This window comes from Papaver somniferum, chromosome 4 (genome assembly GCF_003573695.1).
Source record: "Papaver somniferum cultivar HN1 chromosome 4, ASM357369v1, whole genome shotgun sequence".
Lineage (NCBI taxonomy): Eukaryota > Viridiplantae > Streptophyta > Magnoliopsida > Ranunculales > Papaveraceae > Papaver > Papaver somniferum.
In genome coordinates this window covers 138,642,144-138,666,851 of record NC_039361.1, presented here as the reverse complement: position 1 = coordinate 138,666,851, position 24,708 = coordinate 138,642,144, and the positions used below count along the sequence as shown (strand labels likewise).

General features: G+C 34.7%; 1 protein-coding gene across 1 annotated transcript; it reads left to right on the top strand.

Annotated features, from left to right (window-relative positions):
* The first annotated feature begins 6,099 nt into the window (after positions 1-6,099).
* Positions 6,100-9,144, top strand: LOC113362807 (translocon-associated protein subunit beta-like). The gene is made up of 6 exons (XM_026605302.1): positions 6,100-6,346; positions 7,387-7,485; positions 7,611-7,719; positions 7,823-7,894; positions 8,007-8,012; positions 8,602-9,144. Exons 1-6 carry the CDS (start codon positions 6,168-6,170, stop codon positions 8,719-8,721), a joined length of 585 nt encoding a protein of 194 aa, XP_026461087.1. The 5' UTR covers positions 6,100-6,167; the 3' UTR covers positions 8,722-9,144.
* Positions 9,145-24,708: the final 15,564 nt, after the last annotated feature.

Below are 24,708 nucleotides of genomic sequence, written 5' to 3'. Positions count from 1 at the left end.
TCTCAATACAATCTGCAGTCGAACAAATAGAAATTTGTGATCCCGATTGATATGAGAAATAACTTGAACGGTACCAAAGACCAATGTTCAAGTGTCAATCAATTTCAATCAACAACTAAAGGTCGAATTTACCAATTGATTGAACTACACAACCTGTGATATTTCAATTATATAAACAAATATAATGCGAAAAAGAAATAACACAAACACCAGAAGTTTTGTTAACGAAGAAACCGCAAATGCAGAAAAAACCCAGGACCTAGTCCAGATTTGAACGCCACATTGTATTAAGCCGCTACACATACTAGTGTACTACAAGTTAACTTCGGACTGGAATGTAGTTGAGCCCTAACCAAGTCTCACACCGATTAAGGTACAGTCGCGTTCCTTACGCCTCTGAATCCCAACAGGACTCTACGCACTTGATTCCCTTGGCTAATCTCACCCACAACTAAGAGTTGCTACGACCCAAAGTTGAAGACTTTATAAACAAATCTGCTCCCACAGAAAAGTCTATTCTGATAGATAAATCTGTCTCCCACAGAAATACCTATGAAGTTTTTGTTCCGTCTTTTGATAAATCAAGGTGAACAGAAACCAATTAATAAGCCGGTCTTATATTCCCGAAGAACGTCCTAGAAATATCAATCACCTCATAATAACTTAACTATATGGTAGTAGAACAAGTTATTGTGGAATCACAAAGAATGAGACAAAGAGCTTTGTGATTACTTTTTATATATTACATATCAGAGATAAATCTCGAGCCAATATTAGATAAGATAGTACTCAATACGATACAACAAGTAAGATCAGAACACACAACTACAAAGAAAATAGTTGGGTCTGGCTTCAGAATCCCAATGAAGTCTTTAAGTTGTTAACCTATAATGGTTTTAGGAAAAACCCAAGTTAAAGGAGAATCGAATCTAGTACGCAACTAGTATTACACATGAGGTGTGGGGATTAGGTTTCCCAGTTGCTAGATTTCTCTCTTATATATTCTTCAAATCAGGGTTTGATAGCTTTGAAACAACGCAATCAATATTCACCATTAGATGAAATCCTGATTTAAGATTCAATCTAAGTTTGCTTAAAACCAAAGCAATATATCTCCACCATTATATGGTCTCATCTTGATACACACAAATTAAATCTACTTTCATTTAGATATGGATAACCGTACCTAAACGTGTATATTGAGTTGGCTCAACACTAGTTAACCAAAGTTAGTCATATGAACACTTTTCTATTAATGTAACACTTCTAGATCAAATGATAATCAAATGAATCTAATTGTGTTACTCATAAAGTTTTTCGATTGTTTACATTCTCATAGAAGTATACAAGACACAATCGAAACAAAATCGGATCGATTAAAGAGAATCAATTCATGAACATTAAGCCACGGTTTGCAAAGATTGCGTTCCTTAATTTATATATATATTTTTTCATCAGTACGAAATCATACTTAACCGATTTTAGAACTTAAACCAACTTAGTTGGGAAACGGGTATGCAAACTTAAGTTCCAGACTTTGGTCTTTTCTGACAGTTCGCAAACGGGTACGCATACTGTCGTCCCGGACCTAACTCAGGTAAAACCTTTCGCATACTGGTATGCAAACTCGGTTTCCGAACCTAAATCATACCACAACAGTTTGCATACCGGTATACATATTGTGCTATATCCAGACAATTGTTCTACACTCCCATTTCAATCATTAAAACATCCTTAGAAGACGACAATAGTTGTCTCATCCAAATTATTATCTTATAAGCAATTTTCAAGTGATCGTTTGATCAATACGAAACATTCCGAGTCTACATCAAATGACTGTCTCAGACAAATCATTGCAACTACTTCTAGGATAAGAAATGATTGTGCAACATGACATTTGGAAGAGCCGTGATGCGCAATGATTATGCAACTGGTGCATATGTTGCTGCGAGAAATTTTTGGCACCTGGTGAGTGTCAATCCCCTCCCTAATTGTAGAAATGTCAATAAGACATTTATAGGGAGGGGACGTCGGCAAAGAAAAAAATGCAAGGTTGCTTTGCATTTCGTAAGGGAAGTGAATGGCGTGATGCTTTGGCCTGCTTTTATGCATGCTAAATGCGATTTGGAGAATTAATTGGCATCACTGGCTGACAGCCACGTGAGTAAGGCCAAAGCCGGAGACCCATATTGCATCATTTGTCCCAATGATGCTTCATTTATGTCCCTTTGGTGCATATGTTGTTGCGAGAAATTTTTGGCACCCGGTGAGTGTCAATCCCCTCCCTAATCCTAATTTGTAGAAATGTCAATAAGACATATATAGAGAGGAGACGTCGGGCTGATAACAAAAATGCAAGGTTGTTTTGCATTTCCTAAGGGAAGCGAATGGCGCGATGCTTTGGCCTGCTTTTATGCATGCTAAATTCGATTTAGCGAATTAATTGGCATTACTGGCTAACAACCACGTGAGTAAGGCCAATGCCCGTGACCCATATTGCATCATTTGGCCTGATGGTGCTTCATCTCTGTCCCTTTTGTACATATGTTGCTGCAAGAAATTTTTGGCACCTGGTGAGTGGAAATCTCCTCCCTTTTTCCCATTTTTTTCTCAACCAACGTCCCCTCCTTATATATGTCTTATTGACATTTCTACAAATTAGGAAAAGGGAGGGAATTACGACTCACCAGGTGCCAAAAATTTCTCGCATCAACATATGCACCAAAGGGACAGAGATGAAGCACCATCGGGCCAAATGATGCAATATGGGTCTCCGACATTGGCCTTACTCACGTGGATGTTAGCCAGTGATGCCAATCAATTCTCTAAATCGAATTTAGCATGCATAAAAGCAGGCCAAAGTATCGCACCATTCACTTTCCTTAGGAAATGCAAATCAACCTTGCATTTTTGTTCTCAGCCGACGTCCCCTCCCTATATATGTCTTATTTACATTTCTACAAATTAGGATTAGGGAGGCAATTGACACTCACCAGGTGCCAAAAATTTCTCGCAGCAACATATGTACCAAAGGGACAGAGATGAAGCATCATTGGGAAAAATGATGCAATACGGGTCTCTGGCATTGGCCATCCTCACGTGGTTGTTATCCAGTGATGCCGAAAAAAAAGTTCGTAGTAGGACTTTGGGTTAGGTCGTCCGTTCCGCCCTTTGGGTGTGCACCGGTCGTCTCGTCCCTTCTACCGGCGATGCGTTCCTAGGCTTAATTGGATATGTTTACATACTCATGAACAAATACATTTATGAAATAAGGAATGCAATCTTTGCAGACCGCGACTTAATATTCATGAACCGATTCTTGTACTTTGTACATTACGAATCATTCTGATTTTTCTTCAATTGGATCATATATACTTCTATGTGATTGTCAATAATTGAACAACTCTATGAAACATAATTATATTCATTTGATTATCTTTCATGATTGATTGATCATCATAGTTGATCTAGATGTGTTATATGAATGTGCTTGAGGAAAGAGTGTTCATATGGCTAACTTTGGTTAACTATTATTGAGCCAACTCAATATACACATTCAGGTACGGTTGCCCATATCTAAATGAAAGTATATTCATTTGTGTGTGACAAGCTAAGACCATCTATGCTGGAGAGATATTGCTTTGGTTTCAAGCAGACTTAACTTGTTTCTTAAACCAGATATTCATCTAATGGTGAATATGGAATACTTTGTTTCTATGCTAACTTAGCGAACCATGATTTGAAAGGCTATATAAAGGAGAAATCTAGCAACTGGGAAACCTAATCCCCACACCTCCTTTGTAATAAAGGCATTACCCTTTTTATCATTGTTCCTTTTAGGAATACTCCTTGTAGGATATGAATGCGAATTATTAGAATAATTCTTTTGTCTCAAGATAGGAGCTCAACTACTCCTAGGATAAGAAAGTATATGAACTTAACAAGGTGTGATTAGTTTTTGGTTCTTACAGAGCTCCCATAAATTTTCATCGCATGGTACTATATAAGGAAACGATTCAACAAGTAGTTGTGTATAAGTATATTTCCTTAAAGGTTTCATGTAATAACTGGTGTATCCTTATTACGTAACCAAGAAAGATTTATCTCATTTATTTTAAAGTGTTACAGTTTATTAAGATGATATACTTTTCATCATAATGGACGAATAATCCTTACAACTCAAGTTCTTTAGAGTGTATCTCAAGTGCTCTGGGAAAGTGTATTGACTGTGCGAAGTTCTTGTTGCTATTGAGTTTGATGTCTAGGGTATCACATTCTCTAAGAATATAGTTAGTTTGTTTTCCTTTAAACCCCCTATATCTCTTGTAGTTGACTATTAATATATGATACTCGTATTACATCTATGTCCCACATTCAGTAGATATATTTACTTTATATCATTACTATTGGAGTCAGAATTACATCTCAGCTCTTGTATTAGAAAAATATTCACATCATCTACTATGATATATGTGTTTTCTTTCACATGTTTTATTATACCAACACGGGTATGATTTAACACGTCTAACCCTCTATTCTTTAAGGTTTTTTCCATATTTGGCCTTGCCATAGTTAGCTTAAGTTGAGAAATTTCTTTATCCCAACAGATATGACATTGTGGATTAAGAGAATTTCACATGCCTCCTAACCACTTACAATAGGTTGAATAGCTCACAAAAGATAGTGGATCTCTTGACATTATATTTTAACCTGTTGTTTCCTTATAATCATGGATGAAGTAGAAAAATAAATAAAAACGGAAAGTCCCTTTTGACTCATGACAACTTTTATGAGTTTCTTTCCACAAAAGTTGAGGTGTGCTGGTAATTGCAACATATCATTGTTGAAGTTATTGACTCATTATAGTCTAACAAGTAGATTACGTCCTAGTGAACATTCAAGTTTTGGGAAAAATTAATGTTTCGACAAACTTCCTTCAAAGCATTACATGGTCTTAAGTCCATATGTCATCCTAGAAATATAGAAGCTATGCCTTCATCTTTTGAATAATGCATCGTCATTAATATAAGGTTTTTATGATTGAAGGATAATCCTTGTACACATTGATGACTTTCATATTATAGACCCTTTAATGGTACTCAAGTAATTATGAGTTCAAAAGGTCAAATTCGGATCGAGTTAGTTTAGTCAAAGCACGACCAGCTATTTGGTCAAGGTTGAGTCCATTTGGTTGACTACAATAAAAGTGCACATAGATGGTCCATTAGATATGAATTACTCATGCCCATTGATAATAAAATCACCACATAGGACCAAAACGTAATAATAACCCTAGAACTGAAAAGTTTCGTTATTTACCCAATCATGATTTACACCAGATTCATTAAAATGTTACGGCAAATATATTAAACTAGGGTTTTCCTGAACGTGGACAGTTTCATTAAAATCCATTTTTGGAGATGGCATCGTATTCTGATTTATTTAAAATTTTAACATATTAAACTTTCATGACAATCTAACATTGAAATCTCTATGTTTGATAATCATACATCCGTGGAACCCTAGTATATACTATGAATATAATATAAAATTCTTTTATTAAAGGGGAATACTTGGTAACACATTCATAATATATACGAAAACAATAAAATCAAAACCACGCCAGTGTTCAAGAAGTAGTCCATCACCGATCTCGAACGATAATTAATTTTTTTTTGCACAATTAATAGAGTCTTGCTGATAAAGTACTGTAGTATATCCAGAATATGGAAAAACAGAAAAAGGTAGAAATAAATACTAGGAAGAACAGAAAAAAAAAAAGAGCTATGCTTCAAAAAAAAAAAAAAAAAAAAAAAAAAAAAAAAACTGCTATTTATTAGAGATAGATTTGTAGTACTCCGTATTACAGAAGAACGAATAAACCTCTATTTATAGTCTAGGCTGGCTAGTGAGTAAACCCCGACTACATATAAATGAGCCAAACACATATGGGTCAAAGCCTTGCAACAAAAATTAATACAAATACTAATAAAAGAATATAGTACTAGTTGCTTGCACGTTTTCTTGACCCAGATAATGAACCGGCCCATATTCGAAAGTAATAGTCAAGATTCGTCTAGGACATTTATAAACCCTAGTTTTTCTCTTCGTTGCTTAAAATTTTTCTTCGATCTGAAAATTTTACGAAGAAGAAAAACTCAGGCACGATGAATTCAAAGATGATGGCTGCAATCTCAGTTATGATGTGTTTGTTGTCCATTTCTGCTACTTTTGCAAGTAGTGATTCTCCTTTCATCGTTGCAAACAAGAAAGTTAGTCTCAATAGGCTCAAATCTGGAATTGAACGTATTTCTGTCTCCATCGATATCTATAATCAAGGATCCGCGTATGTATTTCTTCATTTATTGATCTGATCTTCATTATTGATGTTGAATTTCATGATGAATTATAGATTTGATTTTGACTTCTTCGATTTGAGATTTTCCATATGTCGACTTTTATTGACTTTGAAAATTATTGTTTATGTGATTGCATGAACGTACTGTCTTCATCTGCGAACGTGAATTGTTATGCTTGTTTGATACTTGATGTTGAAATTGTTGTATCTTGATTCAGTTTGTAATTACGGTGATTCAGTTTGATTACAAAGATTCATGCATTGATTTTTAGATCTATTAGGCAAATGAAAATGTGTAATGTGAGCATGAGCATGAGGTTATGGTGACTTTAGAGTTAAGGTATTGTCTGCATGAGTCTCTGAGGCCTGTTTGTTATATAGGGAGCAATTTGCATGTTCGGAGTGGTTTACACATGTAAATTTGTGAAAATTTGCAATGGTTTGATACTGCTAGCTAGGATGGTGAAAATACACAGTAATACAGATCTATCAAATAGAATTCTGGATACGAGTTTATGAACTATTATATATATTGAACTTTTGCAATGTTTACTGTGGCCTTTGCTAAGTTTGTGACCAATCTTAGTGTTTCTGGGGTTGGTGGTGCCGTGGTGTTGTTGTTGCTGGTGGTGGTGGTCAGCTTTATGTTGTCTTACTGCTCCATTCAATCTTATTGTTTTTGGCGTTGCCTTATTAAATCTAAATTATTAAAATTTCTCTTTTGATGCTTTTTGCCCGGTTTGTTGCTTCCACAGTCCCTATTACTAGTGTGAACCTTAATATGTTTAAACTACTAATGTTAGTTAAACACTGATGGTTCTAATGAAGTAATTGTCTATGTAGTACTCTGAATTGTTTAATCAACTATTGATGTGTTTTTTACTTCTTTCATCTTTTAAAACTTCAAGTGTGTGCTGAGGTACCGATTTTGAACCTTGTCTTAATATGTGATATATACTAAGGTTTAGTTGTTTATGAAGTTTTCGTTGGTATTTGAAATCTCATGGTTGGACTGGAAACCCTTTCAGGACTGCTTATGATGTAAGTCTTACTGATGGCGAGTGGTCACCATCAATCTTCAACTTAGTCAGCGGGAACACTTCCAAGTCATGGGAAAAGCTCGATGTGTAAGTTCCATCTTCTTCTAATGCCAATAACCCTTTTGACATGTTTCATTTATGTATATATATATATATATAAATATCTTCTTATTTTAATATCTGAATTGAAACAAATTTACATAATGTTGCAGTGGTTCTGTTGTTTCTCACTCTTTTGTTCTGGAGTCCAATGTGAAAGGCGTATACCATGCCTCCCCTGCTGTCATAAAATTCAGAACTCCTACGAAGGCATCTCTACAGGTTTGCACATTACCAGATGCAATATTTGTACAATTTTATGGTTTAACTGGGGATTTTTTTTTTGGGTACTCATAAACTTCAATAATAATATGTCTGCTTGTAGGAGGCGTTCTCATCCCCCATCCTGCCTTTGGAAATTCTTGCTGATAGACCTCCAGAGAAGAAGTTTGAATGGGTAAGCTCCCCTACATTTAAAAAAAAAGGTAAAAGTAAAGCATAATTCTTCATTTGACTGACTTTTTATCTTTTGCTCCATGGGTCTTTTTTCGGTGGGGGCGCATTCTCAGGCAAAGGTGAGGAATTATACCAACTTTGCTTAAATATACATTCTTGTTTTATATGTAAAGAACAATCAAAATATATAAATTTGAACTTGTCTGCTCTGGTCAGTAGCATAGTTAATTGTAAATTTTATTCCTTCAGAGTCCAGTCCAGATCATTGCCCATTGGTTGAGATAAAATTTATTGATGTAGCTGGATATGTGTAGAGACCTGTTCCTCATTTTCACCCAGAATGGATTTATTTGGATAGTTTGGGCTTTGGGGGGATGGAAGATAGTCCTCTCATGTTAATTTGATCTACCATTGGGTTCTGAGCACCAGATAACTCCTCTTCTTTACATATAAGCTTGAATACTGGGTGTAAACTGTAAAAGTAACATGTTTACTTCTATGGGATATGGGTTTTACTCTGCCCTACGTGGTGTAAGATCACTGAGATGACATTGAGTTATCCGTGATGAGGGCACCCCATGAAACTTGGTAGTATAATGAAAATTAGTTCAGACATCATGCATATGGGGAATATTATAGCTTTGTCATTTAGAGTTAATATAGTACCATGCTTGTTTTGTACTTAAAACTTTTCTCTTTATCATGCAGAGATTATTGGCAAAATACGGATCACTTGTTTCTGTCCTCACCATTGTGGTCTCATTCATATACCTGGTTGCCTCGCCATCAAAATCCAGCGGTGGAAAGGCGGGCAAGAAAAGACGTTAATTGTTAAAAGCTACGGTCGAGGCTTTCTCTTCGTTAAGGCAAAATGTTCGGTGACTCAAAAGAAATGTGTTTCAAATTATATCAGGGGATAGCTTTCAGTTTCTAAACTCTAACGTTAGGTGTTAGATGAGGAGTTTGATTAATATTTATCTCTGGCTTTTGCATACTTATCTTCTGTTTTGGAATAGAAAACTTAATATAGGGCTGCAGCAGATTCAAGTTGCCTTACAATGTCAAGCAGTTACAGTTTAAGGACATAGATGAATTAACTTGTCTCGCTAGTTGTTTTTTCAATGAATTTAGCAAGTGTTTTTCATCATTTACTAGCTAAGTTTGCACTATAATAACCATTAGTTCTTATATTTCAGTTCCCGCGGGTTGTACATTTTACTTGATATACCAAACCATACTGGTTTTTTGTTATACCGTTCACGAGTAGAAGAACTTATATGGTTTTTTGTTACATAAAATTGGTACTTCATATGCATGTGTCGCATTGGTGTCTTATATGGGTTCATATCACTGTTGTTTTTTTACTCTGATATTCTCATTGCAATAGATGTGTTGGGAAAGTCCGTATACTTTTCATATATGTAACTGAATTGGTCTAAATGGTGCTTGCTTATTGAGCCATTTCATTCCATACCTTGTCCTGAAATTTAAACATTTTCCTCAAATTTTATATTGCATCTTAAACAAAGTTCGAGGGGACTCCTTTCCCTGATTCACTTGAACAAAGGGTAGGACGAGACAGAATTTGAGGAGTAACATGTGTATTAATACTGTATTTTATTTCCAAGGCCTACATATATAATACTGTATATTGATATAATGGCTTCCGAGAGGTAGAGGTTAATATTACAAAGAACGGCAGTGTTGTTCGGTAATTTGGTTTTTGGCTTTGGGCAGTACTACTACTCTGTGTTTGTGTTTAAAACTAAAAGATGAAACGAAGGAAAAAGTCACTTTGGTAAGTTGAGGGACAGTGAAGATGATATGATGCGTCAGTTTCAAGTTCAGTCCAGTCCTTGTTGTGGCTCTACTGTGAACTGTATGTATGTGGATGATTCTGATATCCTACCAAAAAAGAATTTTATTTACAGAATGGAAATGAGTTGTGCCTCGAACGAGGACCAAGTCAAGAGATTCCCACACCTGACTCCATAATCCATATGAATTCTTAACATCTCGTGATTCTCTCTCTCTACCCTATAGCTAGCTAGGCTGGTGGCTCATTTTCTCATACATTTGTAGACAGTGTGTAGTTTGTCAAGTGAATATTTCTCATAAACTCTTGTCATCTCGTGAAAACCCAAAGAGACCGGATAGAGCTGAGCGTTTCCTTACCAACTTCGTTAGCAAAAATAATACTACTAGAATACAAGCAAGTGGCGCGTTCTCTAGCGGGTCTCATTAATTAGTGAAGGCGAGTTGGTAGATTGAAAGAGTTCAGGAAGAACTAAGGTACAAGTCTATTCCGTGTGTTGCACGTTGTACATTACTGGTTCAGCATAAACCGACATAGTTTTATAGAGCAAAACACAACTTACAAATGAATGAATGTTTGTGTGAAGTAGGGCACAAGTTTCTTGATGCATGGGTTAGTTGTAAATCGTGCGGGAACATCCTACAGCCACGCACTCTAACCAGACATACGTAAACATAGAGGAGGCATAGGAATTTGGGATCTTATTACATTAGTTTAATTAATTAGGACGAATCCAAATACCTTGTTAACCTAATGAAAGAATATAATGCTTTAAGTTCTTTAACAATTAATGAAAGCATGGGTTTAAACATTTTAGAAGTCATTAGCTTGACTCAAAATAGTACTTTTCTTCTGCACACCGCGACCCGTCAGTTATACCAAGAATCTAGGTCCCTTCGCATTTCTGCGGTAGAACAGTAATTGTTGTTTGCCAAAAGGGTCAAGCAGCGGACGCCTATATTTACAAGTTTTCAAAACTTCCCTAGTTCAACGCTTAGGCATTATATTTGAGGCCGATTAGTACGTGACAAAAACAGATAATTTGAAGTAAAATATAAAACTCCTTATCCAACTATTTTACTTAATGATAAATTTATCTCTGATTAATTAGTTCGGGTGATTATTTGATGTTTAATCATGTAAACTTAGAAATCAACTAATTTTAAATCATCATCAAAATATGTAAAAAGTTTGATTTTTTTTTTTAAATCTCAATCCAGAATCAGTATGCGTTCGTGCACTTGTAAAAAGAACATAGACCGACTGTAAATTTCAGGAATCGTGCAAAAACTCAGGCATGGTTAACGAATCGGTTGATATATGCATTACCGTAAACTGATTGTGATTGATGTTCATCAAACACGAAGAACATTAACCCATAATCGGTTAATGTAGGTGTAAAAAAAATACCGATTCGTTGTAACATCAACCACAATCGGCTTACGCTAATACACGCATAAACCGATTCTGGTTGATTTTCAGATAATTTGATGAGGAAATTTCAGAGATTTATAGTTAAATCATTGATGAATCTCTTAGAAGGAACGGATTAAAGGGATTTAACTCAACCACTTGAATCGATTGTTGCTGAAATATTGTTTCAAAACCCCAAAAAAATAGAGAATTGAATTATTGTTCGTAATTAGGTTTTAGTTTTTTATTATGATGGAAATTGAAAAAAAATTAAGTTTTGATTAAATATTGTTAATAGAAATGATTTAGGTTTTTGTATTTGTTTTAAATAATAGAATTATTAAGTTTGTGTATAGGGTACTTTAGTATTTTAATACACTTTGAACACCCCTTATCTTTCTCTATTGGGTAGATGAAGAAATCGATATGCCTTAGATAAAATCCTTACGCCTCAAACCATGGAGGTTTCAAAACAACACTTAAAAATGTTTATTATAGTTAGAGTTTGAAACGGTTAAATAGTTATAGTTTGAAATAGTTAAAAGAGTTCTAAAAGAGAAAAATGACAGATACAATAAGCAACAAGATTCTGACAAGTGTTAGAGAGTTAACTGTTACAACAGACTAGTGGAATAATAATACTGTAACAAATCATTTCTTATATTATCCTCTCTCAGGCTTTAGAAACCCAATTACTCGAAGCTTATTCTTTAGAAAAACAAATCTACGAGTAGCTAAGATTTTTGTACAAAGATCACCAAGCTGAAGGACAATGGAGATATATCATGCTTACACCGTGTTGTTGTGAACCAACTCTCTAAGAATAAGTCAATTTCCAGATGTTTCATCCTGTTATGAAAGACAAAATCTAAAGGCATTGCCAAAAAGAGAGGGTACCAAGTACACCACCAATTTTTTTGTTCGACAACCTTTATGGACAAAACCTAATACAATTGCAAGTAGATCTAAATTAAAAATCCCTGAACAATATGTATATAGAGTTTTCTTTTATCTCTTCCACAAACAATATGTCTAGACACAAAGTCCGTGAACCTGATTGTATGTAAGAGTCCTTGGAAGATCTCACAAATCAATATCCAAGATCAATCTAGTCATATCCAAATCAAGAGGATCTGAATTCCAACAAGTAAGAAACATGCAATCTATATTTCAGGATACGAATTCAACAACTTGTTTTTGATCTTAATCAATAAGGACTTAAACTATCTAGATTGATTACGTACTACTTATGCTATTCTTATTTTAAAGATAAATATAATGCGGAAAATAAAAAACACAAGACACTATAAGTTTTGTTAACGAGAAAAACTGCACCTGCAGAAAAAGCCCAGGACCTCATCTAGCTTCGTACACCAAATTGTATTAAGCCGCTACAGATACTAGCCTACTAATAGACTTTCGACTGGAATGCATTTAAGACGGAGTTACCCCTCTGAGTAATTCAGCTGCAGTCGTGCTCCTTACATCTGTTGAACCTCGCAAGACTCTATGCAATCGATTCCCTTAGCTGACGTTGTTAGAGCATTGCTCGGTTGAACCCACCAAGCGTTGGTATTTCAAGTTTGGTTGTCATATTTTAGTGAATAAAAACTCATGTTAAGAGTCGCTTGATTATGTACTAGAGTTAAACTTCGTATAGGTTAGCTTGAAAGTATCAGGATATGAGACATTACAAGTATTGCGAAGTCTTGAAGATGTGAAGAAGCAAGGAGCTACAACGACAACAATCATCCTTCCACTTGAGGTTAGTGATATTTGACTTGAACTGTTTCATTCCCTAACGTATCTTTCAAGTCGTGCATATTGAAAACATAACTGCGAAGCATATTTGAACTCTAGATAGACAGAGTATTAAGGAATACAATACGAGGTTTATTGCTTAACCATTAAACTTTGTAGATAAGACATCGCCATAATCGTTTGAATGCTATTGTGATTATGTATGGGTATAAGGTTAGGATTTCATCCTAGGGAACAATGTTTACATGTGTTCTAAGGAAGTAAGTTCATAAACTTGTTTGTGGACCAAAAAGGAAATTGTCGGGAGTTATTGGTTTTTTTATTCATTGCATATCTTATGAACAACCAATATGTGTGATAGAATATAAACGCTCACAAATTGTTGTGTTCTTGGTAGAACTATTCACAAAGTCCTGACTTTTGTATTGGTATAACTTTCATTAGTAAAACCAATTTAAGTAATCACCTGGTATGATCGGATTGTATGTGCCTTGGGGAAAGGGAACCGATCCTTGTTGGGGGTAGGGAATCGATCCTAGTGAGGGAAATGAAACCGAACCTAAGGGGTGCAGTGCAATAAGGAACCGATCCTTGTATGGGATGCATCAAGGTTTATAGCAGAAAGGGGAACTGATCATATGTACATGTGCAACACATATGAGTTTAATACCATATATATGTGGGGAACCGATCCTAGTACCTAGTCAACCGAATCTTTGGGAAGCTAGTGTGACTATGCGTAGTACTCACATGGAGGTAGAACCGAAACTTGTTTTGGTAGAACCGTAAACCCATGATTGTGATTGAATGTTGGTTTGATCAATCACATAGTTCTTGAAAGTATGATGAACCAATTCTAAACTTGTTTGGAAGTGTGGAAAATCGGTTTCAAGATTGTAAGTGTGAAAGAGAACTTACAAAGTAAAGATGTCGAAAAACTTTGAACACGTGCTGTGAATGCTTATTTCTATAATTGTTCAAAGATATTCCTTAAAGGCTAAGCGAAGAGAATCCCAGGATCGAAACATAAGTAAGTTAAGAATCTTTTAACTAAGGTTATTAATTTAAATTTGTAGGGAAATTATGGAATTAGTAATGTGCATTTACTAATTAGATTTTCCAAGAGATTTCGATTGTATTTTTGGACAGAGCATTTGCAAGAATTATGAAAACCGAATCTGTGCATTTATGAATATCTTGAGAATATTTTCGGTTTTGGAAATTCCTTGGTGTCCAAACTTCCTTGTCTATAAATACACGAAGTTTTCCTTTCTAGCAAACTAATCCTTCGTAACAACAGACTTCATTTTTTGTCTTTGTTACTGGTGTAGCCTCCTATCAGAGAGTAGAGTAATCTAATTAGGTGAAATCTCTTAAGGCAGCTCGTTTTAAAGTCTTTTTTGGGATTAAGAAGCTCTAGCACGACCCGTTGGTGGGAAACTAGATAATTGTGGTTTATCTTTGCTTTCGATTGATTTGATTGACTAACGGTGGTTGAAATCTGATTGCACCTAGTTTGTTTATTCTTGAGAATATTTTCTTATGATATAAGATTCATTCAAACTAGTTTAGAGTTTCGGCAGGGATCTTTAGATTGTTGTTAGTTCTAAAGACGATCTTGTGATAATCCATTGTTAACAGACTCCGTTCTGTGCATGATTGATCACAAGAGATTCAAGTGATTGTGTGCAGGTGTTTATTGAAGATTTAAGAAGATTTGAAGACAAAGAAGATATTGAAGTTCTGACTTGGGTTTTATAATCTTTGGTGTGCTCAATACTTGTTTGGGAAAAGAGGATCCAATTAATAATCGGTTTATCCTTGTGGTAGATTGGATTGATTAATTGAGTAGATCGGCATCAACACGATTATTCGGATTAAAGGTGTTGTTGGCTTAATCTTAACCGATTACCTTTGGGTGATTGAACATAAGATAGATCTAGACCCGACGAAGGAGTTTATGTTGAGATAAACGGAAGAGCCTTTGTCTGACTCATATCACTTGGTTGAATAGAGTTGATACCAAACAGATTTCTTGTTCCTTTACTGTTTAGAATACGAACCAAAGGGATTTTTCCAAGTACGTGACTTATTCACAAGTCGGAGGCGTGGGAATACAGACGGAACTAGGTATACTATAGAGTTAGGTACTTTGTCTCAACTATACGAAGTTAGGTGTAATTTTGTGTAGCGGCATAATCCTGAGAGTATTCAATTCTGGACTAGGTCCCGGGTTTTTTTTTTTGCATTTGCGGTTTCCTCGTTAACAAAATCTTGCTGTGTCATTTACTTTTATTTTTCGCTTTATAATTGTTTTATTATAATTAAAGTAAATTACACAAACGTTAATTCCTATTTACTTGATAAGCAATCATATTGTGTTTGGTTAAGTCCGAACCTTTATATTAAGTAAACATACTTCGTTGTTGTATTGTATCGATCTCGTATCCATAGACGATCACACGAAGTGGGAACCGATTAGTTGTATTCTCTCGACTCAGTCCATAGACAATCACTTTCGGAGAAAGGACTTATAGGTAGGAAAAGTTTTAGCTTGAGGTATATTTGGGTACCCTCGCCTTTCAGACGTCCTTTACGGCCTAAAAATTGCTTCAACCTAAGTGAATACTTTTGATACCAATCTGTCTCTAACAAATAAGCCTATTTGATTTCCATTTTTGATCTTTCGATCTAGGTTTGTTAATCTGTTTGCACTAGATAAAGCCCAACAAACCTCACGAATCCGGAAAACTTACACTTAGTTAGCTGAGAAGCCTGGATTACTAACCACCTCTCAAGAACAATCCAAATAAATCAAAGAAGAAGAGTTTAGATTTCTATCTTGAGGAATCGCAAAGTCTGAGGTGAAGAGAACTTTGCGATTTCTATCTATCTCTTTCCCGATTTGAGATTACGGAAGCCTTCACAATCAATAAGAACAAAATCATAATACAAGAACTGTCAGGTAAAAGATATCTGACATGGCTTTACGAATCCCTAAGTGAAGTCTTTAAGTCATAACCTAGAATACGGTTTACCAATAACCTAGGTTATAAGGGACGACTCTAACTTCGCAAGTAGGACACAAGAAGTGTTATGGATTGAGAAATCATGTTGCAAGAGTCTCTCTATTTATAGATTCTTAAGGCTCTAGGTAGCTTTGAATTCAAGATAAGAAAACTTGAGATTCAAGCATACACTTTTTCAGTTTGTATGAAATTCTTATTAGGAATTCATGTAAGCACGTGATAAGTCCGCCTTGAAATTACATGGAAGAGTATATAATATGACACATGATTCTGGAACGTGTACAATGATAGTTTATGTTGGAAAATATGCCTTTTGAACTTTCAACACTCAAGACTTAAACCATGATTCACAAAGACATATTGATTTAGTGAATAAAGTTGTCTTAGAAGTGTTTATGAGAGTTGTAGCAATGTCTAACATATATATTTGTGAAGATAGATTATGAGCATCTGCTTTGTTCGGTACTGGGTAGGTATGTGTAGGGGTACACATACCTATAGACCAGTCCGTCGACTCCGACCGTTTGGGTACACATACTGGGTATGTGTACCCTTAGCCATTAACGAAACAAAATCCCAGAAGTACGCGTTATGCGTACCTCCTTTCCATTCACAAACTCAGAACCTTAGGGTACACGTACTGGATATGCGTACCTACCCTTTAAACAATTCGAAACATTCCCAATTTCCATAGATAATAAATATCATTGCTTGGGTAATTTCCAAATAATAAAATTGAAACAAAAATAGTTCATGAACAATAAATTGTTCTTAACCAAGATCATTAAAGATCTAGAATATCCATTACTTGAATCGTATTTCGAGAGATTTATGAAAACAAGCTTGACATGAATTTTTTTCTTTGCAATATTAAATCTATTAAAATCATAAGCTAGTCTCACAAGATATAATGGTAAATACCATGAGTAAATAGGATGGTTCAGCTTTCACATAAGTTCTCCAAATGTCTTCATCTGATCTCCAGTCTTTAATCTTCGAGGGATATCCAGTGATGTCTGATATCAAGATATAGTTTTGTGTAACTAACGTTGATAACAAGCTTGAGATAAAAAAAAATTGCGAGTTCGACCGAGCAGTTCTCTAACAATCTCCCCTTTATTAATTTTAGTGACAAAACTATCAATACATATGTATTGAAAATAAATAAACCTTTAAGCTCAAAATCTATCATGTTTGATTTTCTTGAATCTTCAACGCCGTCTTGAATTCTTTGTTCTTCAAGTTCTTCTATGGTTCTACATATGATCATTTCAACACCTTTATTGTTGAAGATCCTTAGAGATAACATCTTATGAGATACTCGTTTAGAGATTTTCTAGAATATCAAAGTCAGACTACTCAATGGTTATTACATCGGTGCATAATATTGTCACCTACCTCAAAGTCCAATTGTACCAAAAATTTGAAGCAATATTACGGTGATATGTTCCACCATTAGTCTTTAGTTACCTATTTTGCATAATAAGCAAAACCTAGAGCTTTTAATCCACTCCTCCTTACATAATGCTCCGAAAAGTCATATGTTATAATAGAGTACTAGTAAATAATTCTCCCCCTTTTTATCAATAAAATTGGCAAAGGCGAAAAACAAGGGATCGTAACGAACTACACAAAAGAGTTATCGAGACTAAAGATAACATATCAACTTTTTATTTTGAGTAAACTTAGCGTCTTCATCAAGGAGAGATAAATGTACAATCATCTCCTACAATTCCACAGCCGCACTCCACACAAAGATATATCAATTAAGCACAAGTTCAAATTGAACTCCCCCCATTAAATATCATTCCCAAAAGAACAACATGATCAGTAACCCTTCTCTAACAATAAGAGAAGGATTTCTTGGATATTAACAAATTTACAAGTAAATTTATATACCAAATAATTTTCTCTCTTCTCGCCAGTTACGAACAAAGAAGTTAGAAACAATGATCTTAATGTTAGAGGCACTAATAAACATTACTGCTGTGAGAAAAATAATCATCGACAAAAATTATTCTCTAGGCCAGTTACGAACAAAGAGCATAATTGTAGCGATATGACTCAACATAATAATTATATGTTCTCTAGCCATGTACGGACGTAAAGATTAACGTTCTCGATCTTATTCCCTGCCAGTTACAATTTCATGGAGGAAATGCGACAACTAAGAACATCTTATGGAATCCTTGCAATATATTAAGAAAGCGTAATCGCTGGAGGATCAATATTGCAATTCTCAAAATAGTTTACGCCTTTTTTAGAAAGTGACACAAAGAGTTGAGAGATTAACCTATTAGAACATATGAGATATCCGTTCTAATCACCAAAAATATGATAACAAAAAACAAATCTCACAAAATAAGCAATACACATAATAATCTATAAAGATTAGGTATTGCAATCATCCTCAAAATAAAATTTAAATAAACAAACTTTTATCATTATAAGATGATAATATTTGAAGTAGTTAATTTTGAACATATAAATAGGCTACTCCAAAAGCTAGTGTTCCTCCTTAAAAAAATAAGAATAAAATTCCTACAAGGAGTTAACTAGAAACAAAAAGGAAAACCTAATTAGTAACCGCTGAAGGAGACATCATTACTTTTGAGACCTTTGAGTTTGTCTTCAATATCATCCACGAACTTTGCTTATCTTCATTGAGGAGATCATTGGCATCATATTTCATGAGAAAAAGGTCAGATGAGACATATTTAACTTCGTTCTTAACATATTTTGACCCTTCAAGGCTTCAACAAGTTGGATCTTAACTTATTTAAATTGTTTTAGAAAATCATAAACAACATTAGCAGAAATCATCTCTTCTTGATTATCATAAGCAAAGTGGCAGTTTACTTCAGGATGATATTCAGTAGTATTAGGATTTTCAACTTCATATCCAACAAGAGCTCCTTTCTTCTTCCCTTTTGACCTAATACCATTGCAATCATTACCAATAGCATTATCCATGTTTTTGCGAGACATTGGAGACATGCTTTATTGCAAGAATGACTTGAATAAGAAAATTCCACTCAAGTATGTGGTATTCAAAGGTAAACTCAACAAGGTATTTCCAAAAATTAGAGTGGTTATGTAAGAACTTTTGAAAATTGAGTCAAAGTAGCAAACTGAAGTGTTACCCTTTGGATGAAACAGTTCACGAATCTTTTTCCCTTTGAAAGAGTTTAACAAATCATAAAAAGATTGTAAAAAATCTCACACACACTTTTAAGTTCCTAAAATAGTTCTGCACATAAGAGCTTAATATTAATATGTATGTATGTTAGAGCATAACTCGGTTGAATCCACCAAGCGTTGGTATGTCAAGTTTGGTTGTCATATTTTAGTATCAAAACTCATCTAGAGCCGCTTGATTAAGTAATAGAGTCAACTTCGTTTAGGTTAGACTAGAAAGTCTAGGAATGTTGATTACAAGTATTACTCTGAAGACCTGAAGAATGAGAAGAAGTAACGACTACAACGACGACATCATCCTTCAACTTGAGGTTAGTAATATTAAGTTGAACTTGTTTTTGTTCCTAACGTATCTTTCAAGTCTATCTTTCAAGTCATGCTATATTGAAAACATAACACACGAAGCTGTATATAAATAATACTCTAGTGGATAGACATGATCATATTAGTATGGTCATAGTATTAAGGAATTATATTACGAAGTATAACACTCATCTTTTGAACTTCGTAGATATGACATCAACATAATCTTGTATTTAGTTTTATGATTATGTATATGGGTTTATGGTGAAGATTTCATCCTAGGAAACAATGTTTTACATTTTTAAAGGAACTAAGTTCGTGAACTTGTTTCATGAATTGAAAGGAAATCAATAGGAATATTGATCCGACTATTCATTGCATATTCTTTAGATAACCAATATGTGTGGGTTGGTAGAACCGATCTTAACTCAGGTTATGTATCTTGGTATAACCGATCACATTACCTAGAATTATGATTTGGTGTGATCGGTTCTGGTAATTGGTATAACCGATCCTAAGTAATCACCATGAGATGGCATGATCGATCCTTGTAATTGGTGTGACAAATTCTGGTAATTGGTGTGACCGATCATAAGAGGTTATTGACGATCCTTGTAATTGGTATGACCGATCCTAGTGACTGGTATGACCAATAACAAACAAGTAGGTACCATGTTTAGGTAGAACCAATCCATGTGATTGGAATAACCGATCTGAACCCATGTATGTGACTTGGTATGACCGATCACAACTAACCATTCTGACTTGGTATGACCGATCACATAGTAATCTTGGAATTTTGGTAGGACCAATACTAAACTTGTTTGGAATTGTGGTAGAACGATTCCAAGATGCAAATCCGATTTTCCATGATTTACATATTTTCTTCATGAACTTGTGTAGATTCGAAATTAGGGTTTGTTGTAAAGATTTCAACATACTTTGAATACTAGCATTAACTCTTATCATTTATTGTTCAAAGATATTCGTTAATACTCAAGATAATCCGTGGTCTGAAAAATTGAAAAGCATTTCATTGTGATTTTCATAATATATGTTTTAATTACCAACAATTAAAGCATATCCTCTGGAAAATATTATTAGTTAATGTGCTAGACTAATAATAGAAGTTTTCTATGAGAGTTTTCGAAAATATAGGTTTGGTATTTAAGTGGAAATAGGAAAATTGAAATTAGGTACTTTATGCATATCTTGAGAATATTTTTGGTTTTGGAATTTCCTTTTTTTCCAAAGAACCTTGATCTGTAAATACCTAAGTTTGCATTTCTACCAAACCATCCTAAGAGCCAGGAAAACTTCATTTCTTGTTGTTTCTGGTGGAGTCGTCTATTCAGAGAGGAAAGTATTCTAATTAATTGAAATCTCTTACGACCGCTCGTTTAAAGACTTATGTGGGATCAAGAAGCTCTACGAGTACCGTTGGTGGGAAACTAGATAATTGCAGTGTTATTAGTTTTCGATTTGATTTGATTGACTAACGTTTGTTGAAACTTTGATTGCACCTAGTTTGTTTATTCTTGAGAATCTTCTCTTATGATATAAGATTCACTCAGACTGGATCAAAGTATCAACGGGATCTTTATAACTGTTGTTAGATCGAAAGACATCTTGTGATAATCCATTGTTAACAGACTCCGTTCTGTGTTTGATTGATCACAAGAGGATTCAATTGTTGTTGTGCAGGATTTGAAGGCAATAAAAGATTTGAAGACGAAGAAAATTATTATTAGTTTTCGTATCTTGTGGATTTAGTGCACAAACCTTGATCGGATGGGATCCAACTAGAATCAGTTTATCTTTGATAGATCTGATTGATGAGTTACGTGAGATCGAAATAGTTTCTTGTTGAGATCTTTATCGATTGATTGCAAATCTAAACTTGGACTATTCGGTAGTTATTGGATAGATTTATCTAACCATACAAAGTAGTTCATTAGATTAAACATAAAAGCCTTTGTCAACAACTCATATTATCTTTTAGCAAGATTGATCAGAGTCCAAACATAAGTATCAATTTTGATGTTTGGAATACGATCCTCACTTGCGTGACTCTAGAAGTCGAAGGCGCAAGGATACTGAGGGAACTAAGTAGCTAGGGGTAGTCTGCTTGGTCTCAACTATACGAAGTTGGTATTAGATTTTGTATAGCTGCTTAATTTTGAGATTATTCAAAACTGGACTAGGTCCCGAGGTTTTTCTGCATTTGCGGTTTCCTCATTAACAATATCTTGTTGTGTCTTTTACTTTGTTTTCTGCATTATAATTGTTATTATAATTAAGTAAAATACACAAGTATGCTAACTCCGTAATAATTCATATTGATCCTATAGAGTTTTGGTTATTTCCGAACCTATTATCAAGTACACACTTTGTTATCGTATCATCTCGATCTTGTATCCATGGTCAATCACACAAGTAAAATTTTTGTTGTATTGTCTAGAATTCATATCCATAGACGATCACAGGAAGTATGGACCGAATTGTTGTATTCTCTCGACTCTGTCCATAGACGATCACATTCGAAAGAGGACTTATAGGTGTATTTGGGTAACCTCGTCTTTTCAATTGGTATCAGAGCAGGCAAACACGAAAACATCTAACAATCTGTGTTTGGTGTGATCCAACCTATAAGATATGAGTCTACAAAAAGGAAAAGTAAAACCAAAAATAGACTCAGTTAACGTGTCACAAGATTTGGGCAAGTCTCTTAATGGGTTTAATTTTAGCAAATGTTTAAAAGGGGATTCTTCCACAAGTTCTACTTGCTCTTCTGAAAATATGTCTAAATATTCTCAAGAAGAGGTTAAGTTAAGCCCTGTAATCATGATCAATGATTCAGATTCTGAAAAATCTTTTCATAATGATTAAGAATATATTGATTGTGCAAATATAAAAACATCACAACTAAATGAACTAAGTGAACAATTTCTCTCATGTGCAACTGAACTTACTCTTGCACTAGGAAGAGAAGGAGAGATTCTAGAAGACTTGTGTTGCATGAAAGCTGAAAATGATCAACTCATTCTTGATATGACTACCTTGAAAGCAGAATTAGACTCTCTCAAGATCACATCTTCCACGAAGATTCTATCCTTGGAAGAGAAACTATGTAAAAGCTTGGATCAAGAAAAAAGGACTGAGCTCCAAACAAAATCAGCTTCAGACATATACAATGCCTTAAGGATTTCATATGATTCTGAGATTAAGACAGTTTCCAAATCTGTCAAAAAGCTAAAAGATGACATTCTTTGATGACAAAAAATCAACTGGTAATATCCTATACGGATAAATCTATAAAATCTGATTTGACTTATTCCTCAAAAAGGAAAAAGGGTGACATTGAAGTCTCTCAGGAGAAATTTTCATCTTCCAAAGAAGTTCTTGTATTCTCTGATGATCCTAAGATAAACTACTCACATCAGAGTTTTTCACATTCGCGTTTTTAGGGGCCACCCGAAAGGATTTAGGGGTCTTCAATTTATACCCAGCCAAAGACTCTAGTTAAGGGGTACCCTATATGATATTGAAGTTACATAAATGCCCTTCTGGTAAAACTGTATAAAAACCAAATCAAAAAAAATTCTACTCATTTCAACTCTTCTTCTTCTTCCAGTTTCATATTATCTTCCGATTGTGGAAGAAAAAAAAACTTTCCCTCGTTCTTGTGTTCAACCGAAACATCGCCGCGAATCGTAAAATCAAAACTATTCGTTTATAAAACAATGGATAAGGGAAATGAAACCCACAGACCTAGAACCAAAAACGTTGCTCGGGGTATCGATCCAAAGATTGGGATTTTAGCAAGAAATAAAGAAATTGTTGCTGCAAATGAAGAAGAACGCGAAGAAGAAGTACCCGTCGATGAAGTCGGTGGTTGCGATTCCGATAGTCAAACACTTCGTCAACTTCAAATGGCCCCAATTAGGTAAGAATCTATCATTTTTGGGGTTTACTTCGCTTTAATTCGAGGAATCGAGAAAAAAAAATTCAAGGGTTTTCGGTTATTTATCCAGATTCGGGCGATATTCATGCTTATTTACTTCCGAATGTAGTCGTGTTCTTCATTTCTCAAGAACATCGACAGTATTCGGGAGAAATATTTGATGGTTATCGGTCGAATATTGTTGGCCATATCTTTCTGGATACAAACTGGTAATAATCGGTAGTTTAATGAATTTTTTGGCTCCCGAATATGTTTAAGTAGACACATAGTATTCAGAAGTACACTCATTACCGAATATATATATATATATATTGAAAAAATCTCAAAATTTCTGATATAGGAAAAATCCCATTTTGGGGCCAGTATTTATTCGGAAGACAATATAATGTTTTATACCTCCGATTGTGTAGGATAAAATTTTAGAGTTTCTGAACTCCAGTTGATGAATATTCGGTTGTAAACATGTTTAGTTATATTCCGATTGTTTTTCATTCGGGAAAAATATGTGTTTTCTTACTTCCGAATTTGTTCATTCGGGTTATAGTTGTGTACTTTGTCTTCCGATTGTGTAGGATGAAAAATTTAGAGCTTCTGAACTCCAATTGATGCATATTCGGTTGTAAATATGTTTAGTTAGCTTTCAATTGTTTTGTATTTGGGAACAGTATGTGTCTTCTTACGTCCGAATGTGTACATTCAGGTTATATTTCCATACTTTGTCTTCTGATTGTATAGTTTGTAAATATTGTTCCTTTCTTTGTTGTTTAGACAAAGTCGAGAAAGGAGGAAGAAAGTGACATCTAGTGCTAGGAGGGAAAGGAGTGCCAAAGATAATTCAAGTGCTCAACAAATCTTACAAGAACAAAGCAGTCAACAAGGAGTGCAACCAAGTGCTGAACAAAGTGTAGAACAACAAGGCAGTGAACAAGGGGTGCAACCAAGTGTTGAACAAGCCGCTCAACAAAGTGCAGAACCAACTGCTCCACAAGTTACACCCCACCATGAAATTGAACCAGTTGATCCAGTGCCAAGAGTAGAAGAAGAAGGACAACCAAGTGGTACCCAAAAAGCCAAAAAAGGAAAAGATGGTGTAAAGAAGGATATTGCTAAGAAAGCATCACATCTTGTCCCTCAGCACTTGAAGAAGAAGGGTATTCCAGCAGGCACAATCCTTGGGCTACCGGCGGATGGAGGAAAATTTCTATTTGGATACAAAGACTCATGGGCCAGAGAAATATACGAAACCGAGGTAATAAAATTACTATTTTTTATTAATGTATTGTCTGTGTTATATCGTAATATTTGTATTAAGGATTTTTTTATGTACTTTA

What these genes read in the sequence shown, in the direction of transcription:
- LOC113362807 (XM_026605302.1), top strand. Translation starts at nt 6,168, where the DNA reads ATGAATTCAAAGATGATGGCTGCAATCTCAGTTATGATGTGTTTGTTG. An exon ending in ATCTATAATCAAGGATCCGC is followed by an intron (nt 6,347 to 7,386) that starts GTATGTATTTCT and finishes AAACCCTTTCAG; the next exon opens with GACTGCTTATGATGTAAGTC. An exon ending in TCATGGGAAAAGCTCGATGT is followed by an intron (nt 7,486 to 7,610) that starts GTAAGTTCCATC and finishes ATAATGTTGCAG; the next exon opens with TGGTTCTGTTGTTTCTCACT.